This window comes from Echinops telfairi, unplaced genomic scaffold (assembly GCF_000313985.2).
Source record: "Echinops telfairi isolate 266 unplaced genomic scaffold, ASM31398v2 ScPeMD7_3;HRSCAF=10, whole genome shotgun sequence".
NCBI classification, from domain to species: Eukaryota; Metazoa; Chordata; class Mammalia; order Afrosoricida; family Tenrecidae; genus Echinops; species Echinops telfairi.
This window is the reverse complement of record NW_022103899.1, coordinates 22,232,328-22,236,535: the sequence shown is the minus strand read 5'-3', so window position 1 is coordinate 22,236,535 and position 4,208 is coordinate 22,232,328. Positions and strand designations below refer to the sequence as shown.

Below are 4,208 nucleotides of genomic sequence, written 5' to 3'. Positions count from 1 at the left end.
CCCCCCCGCCCCACTTGAAGCCTCCTAAAGATTCAAGTTTGAAACAAACCAATAATCATCGAAACTGTAGCAACCTAAGCTGGGATTCAAAGATTTTTAAACGACTAGTGACAGGCAACCACTCCATAACTAATACTGGCTTGTAATAACGAATTCTTGTTAACTAATATTGAGCATAGCATTTTACGACTATGAACTGTGCACACAGCACATACTGTACAAAACACTTTCTCTGCTTATCGTGCACCTTCCTTCCGTGTGAGCACGTTCACTGATGGAAGAAAATGAGGGCATGTGCCCACTGTATTTTCTTTGGCATACATTTCCACACACTCACATTATGTACTCCACATCTCAATACATCGTTTTGTTTTGTTTTTGTTTTTTGCCTAAACACAGTTAAAAGCAAAACTTTAGCTGCTTGAACTGAGCCTAGTGAATCTGACTTAAGTAATTGCTGGTGGGGGAAAAAAAAATCAGTGGTTTAACCCCTGTTTGGATGGAGCCATCCACTCCGGGCAGTGAGAATTTTCCTCTAGCTGCTGCTGCTCCTTACCCAAATCGTGTTTCCGAAGGATGCATCAACTATTGACAGAAAAAGCTTGGCAGATACATGTATGTGCCTCTTCTAACCATGAACTTTAAATGTTGGTTCAACCTTCTTATAGGGAGCTTGGTACTGTGTGAGGGAAGAGCTGGGGTGGAGAGTCAGGTGAGTATAGCCCAGCCAGCCGGCATCTGCTGCTGCTCGGCCAAACCTGGCTCTGCTGGCAGAACTGTCAGAGTGGACAGGAAGGGTTTCACTGGTTTAGGTGAGTGAGCCAGCTTGCTCTCCCAGCGGCTCTTCCCAATGACACTGGGACTGCACTGCCCTTACTTAAAGCTTTCCAACTTCTGTTGTTCAAGCTCCTTGCTTTCCAGTTTCTCCTGGACATCATCCAGCTTTGATTGCAGATGGCTGTTCGTCTGCAGCGCCTGCTCCAGGCTCATCGCCAGCTTCCTGTTGTCTTCTCTAGCTATATCTATGGCTTTCTGTAGCGGTTCCATCTGAAAGAGAGGAAAGGGTGTCTAATTCGCCTGTAACAGAAGCCAGAGTCCCTAACACCATACAAGGGGGAGCACAAGGAAGGCCCTATGGGTCTTACGTGCACGGGCTTACTTCAAGCAAAACACGTCTCAGCACGCCCCTGTGATCAGCAGGTGGCTGCAGACGAGCTCTCTCACTCAGAAACACACTTGTCTTAGGCCTTGGTGGGGTGGCTTTTGAGGGGATCTGGTAGGCCAGTAAAAGTCATGGTCGAGAAGTCAGCTCAGAAGGTTACGGGGACTGCTTTGGGGGAATTCACAAGGGCAATCTGGATAGATTTTCTTGAAAGATATAGGACAATCAAGGGAGGCGATTGTAAGGAAGTTTTTGTTTTTTTAAATCATTTTATTGGGGGATCGTACAACTCTTATCATGATCCATCCATCCATCCATCCATCCATCCATCCATCCATCCATCCATCCATCCATCCATCCATCCTATCCATGTGTCAAGCACATTTGTACATTGTTGCCATCGTCATTCACAATTTAAAGTGGCACTGGTGAGGGAATAAAAGGTCAGGAAAGTTGCACCGAGAAAAAAGTTTCCATCCTAACAATGTGTGTGTGCTCATTCTTCAAGGTTGGCAAGGGCTGGCCTATGAGAATTTGTTGAGAATTGTACCCCACCCCCCTACTACCCTGATCTTGATCCTTAATGCTTCTTTTGCTCCCCAAACTCAAAGAACATTTAGAAGGAATCTAATTCGTGTCCCTTAAGGATGCCCAATCTAAGTCATGGAGATTCATTTGCGGAGGGTCAGAGAGATGGCAACATTGCCTTCAGAAGTGTCTAGACCTCCATGGAGGACATGTCCAGAAACAGTAGCTTTTTACCTTGTGATATTTTTGTTTAATGAAGGTCTGTATGATTTCACAGTGACACACTTTGACTTACCCTTGTATGCTTATGGGAGAAAGATGGGCTTTCATCCGATGCAGAGTCCCTGTCTGGGAAATGCACAGGGCAGTTCAGCCCCGTGCTGTAGCGTCGTGAGGAGCGACGCTGCCCCATAGCAGGGAGCTGGGTTTTTGTGTTGCTCCTTCCTTTCACGGTACCATCCGGTGATGTTGAGATAATGTGTGATTGGAACCAGAAGTGAGAATTACAGATTCTTGAATTAAATGAAGGGGCTTCAAAAAGTTTGTGGGAAAATGCCCGAATTTTTTAATTCCATTTTCCATGAACTTTTTTGAAGCCCCCTGGTATGTGAGAATTTATTGTAAACATTGGTTAGGAGACTCTTTGAAGGGTGGAATATACTTGGTGGGTTATTAGAGAGCTTTAGAAACTTAGAGTTAATTTATCCTCATTCTAAAAATTTCAAACGCGTTAAAACTAACCTCTCTGATCCTTGGCCCTTCTGATCCCATCCCCAGGAGAAAAGAAATTGTTTCTTGTATTATCTTCCATAAGTAGCTTATTTACAGTAAAAAAAATCTATACATATATACATATATGTATTTATGCATGTGCATAAACCCATATGCATGTGACATGTGTGTGTTTCCTTAGTAATTGTATGATCACTCTATTACTATTTTTTTTCTACTACTACTTCTGAGGTTAAAAGTTATTTACAAGATCGTTACCTTCTGTAATCATTTATGCACCAATCTACAAAAAGAATGTAGAACATACCAGACAAAGAGATGAAGGCGTAATTGTGTTCCTGGCTTGCCCATTCCACATCCATAAGTGCAGCACCGAAACTCCCATTTGAACGAAGGGGAGATTTCCCCAACAGTGTCACACTTTCTAAAACAACACTGAAAACCAATATCCCAACAAAGCCCCAGTCATGTTTAGAAAACTGGCCGCTACACTACCTCATTGTTGTGCTGGGCATCCACCACCAGCATCCTGGCCTGCCACTGGTCCACTTCTGCTTCCAGCTTCTGCACCCTCTGGTAATTTAGAGCCCTACAAACAGGAAGCACAAGAGTGGTTACAGAGAAGCCTCCTCTAGGCGTGGGATGCCTGAGGCTCACAGGACACTCTTGGGAAGCTAATAGAGTCAGGAGCAGTAGTGCAGAGCGGCTCAGAATGTCTAAGCACTGGTAGACGACAATTAGAAACCTCTGCTTAAGGTTTGAATACTAGGACTTTTAAGGATGAAATGCCTTGACTCATGTATGATTCCATTTGATTTAATATATTAGACTCTCAATACATGCTGCTAGCTTATGGGCTAATACTTTATATTAATAAGAATATAGCGCTAATTAATCAAGAGAAAAATATCACCTCCACATGGATTGGGTTGGTTGCAGTAGAGAGTTTTGCTTCTAAATACAATCCCCAACCCCAAACACCCAATAATCCCCTACCATTAAATTGATTCTGAGGCTATACGTTTTTACAGAATCAGATCGCTTCAACTTGCAGCTGCTGAGCTGCTGTGGGATTTGAACCACTGACCATGTGGTTAGTAATCCAGCACTTACGCAGGGCTCCTTTCTAAAGTAAACATAACGATTACCTAGAATTTTATTTTGATGGCTATCAATATATTTTTAAAACCATTCTCCTTGATGGCTTTCTTTTTTTAAATTCAAAGGTAATTTACATATCCATAATGTACAAAATAAAGATGAAGAAAACCAATATCACTTGTTTTCCCACAGTATCAAGGCAATAAACACCACTAGTACACACATATTTTTAAAGGCCACATTAAACTCAGACCACCTACCCTATAACTTACAAGGGAAACATTTCACGCAGTCTTTGAAACTTGTTCAAAGGAGCCAACTTATAAAATTTGGCGAGGCATAGCTCTCAGAATGATTCACGGAAAATAATTCTTAATCTTGAACCAGGATAATAATAAACGGCCAATTCACACGAAAGCAGGCATTTAGTCTCAACTATCTCGATAGTTACCCATCTGTATCCCTCGGGCCAAATTATGTTTAAATGGTAAGGTAAACAGCAACGGTAAATCCTTGATCACTAGAAAAATTTTGAAAACCATGTTTATGAGTAATTCAACATCTCCCCTAATTTGCTACTTCTTTAAATAATTCTTATAAGTCTTTCCCAAAAGCAGCAATAGAGAGGGCTTCCCTTCCTGACTGCACACGCTCTTTAGCTCACTGCAGTAACATGCCTTCCTGA

At 42.3% G+C, this 4,208-nt stretch overlaps 1 protein-coding gene across 1 annotated transcript in view; it reads right to left on the bottom strand.

Annotated features, from left to right (window-relative positions):
- CCDC150 (coiled-coil domain containing 150) overlaps positions 1–4,208 on the bottom strand; it is a 119,919-nt gene that overhangs the window by 11,325 nt on the left and 104,386 nt on the right. Inside the window, exons 21-22 of the mRNA XM_004701508.2 lie at positions 2,918–3,011; positions 878–1,047 (exon numbers count right to left, since the gene is read on the bottom strand). Of these exons, the coding sequence (XP_004701565.2) occupies positions 878–1,047; positions 2,918–3,011 (264 nt within the window). The remainder of the gene's footprint in view (positions 1–877; positions 1,048–2,917; positions 3,012–4,208) is intronic.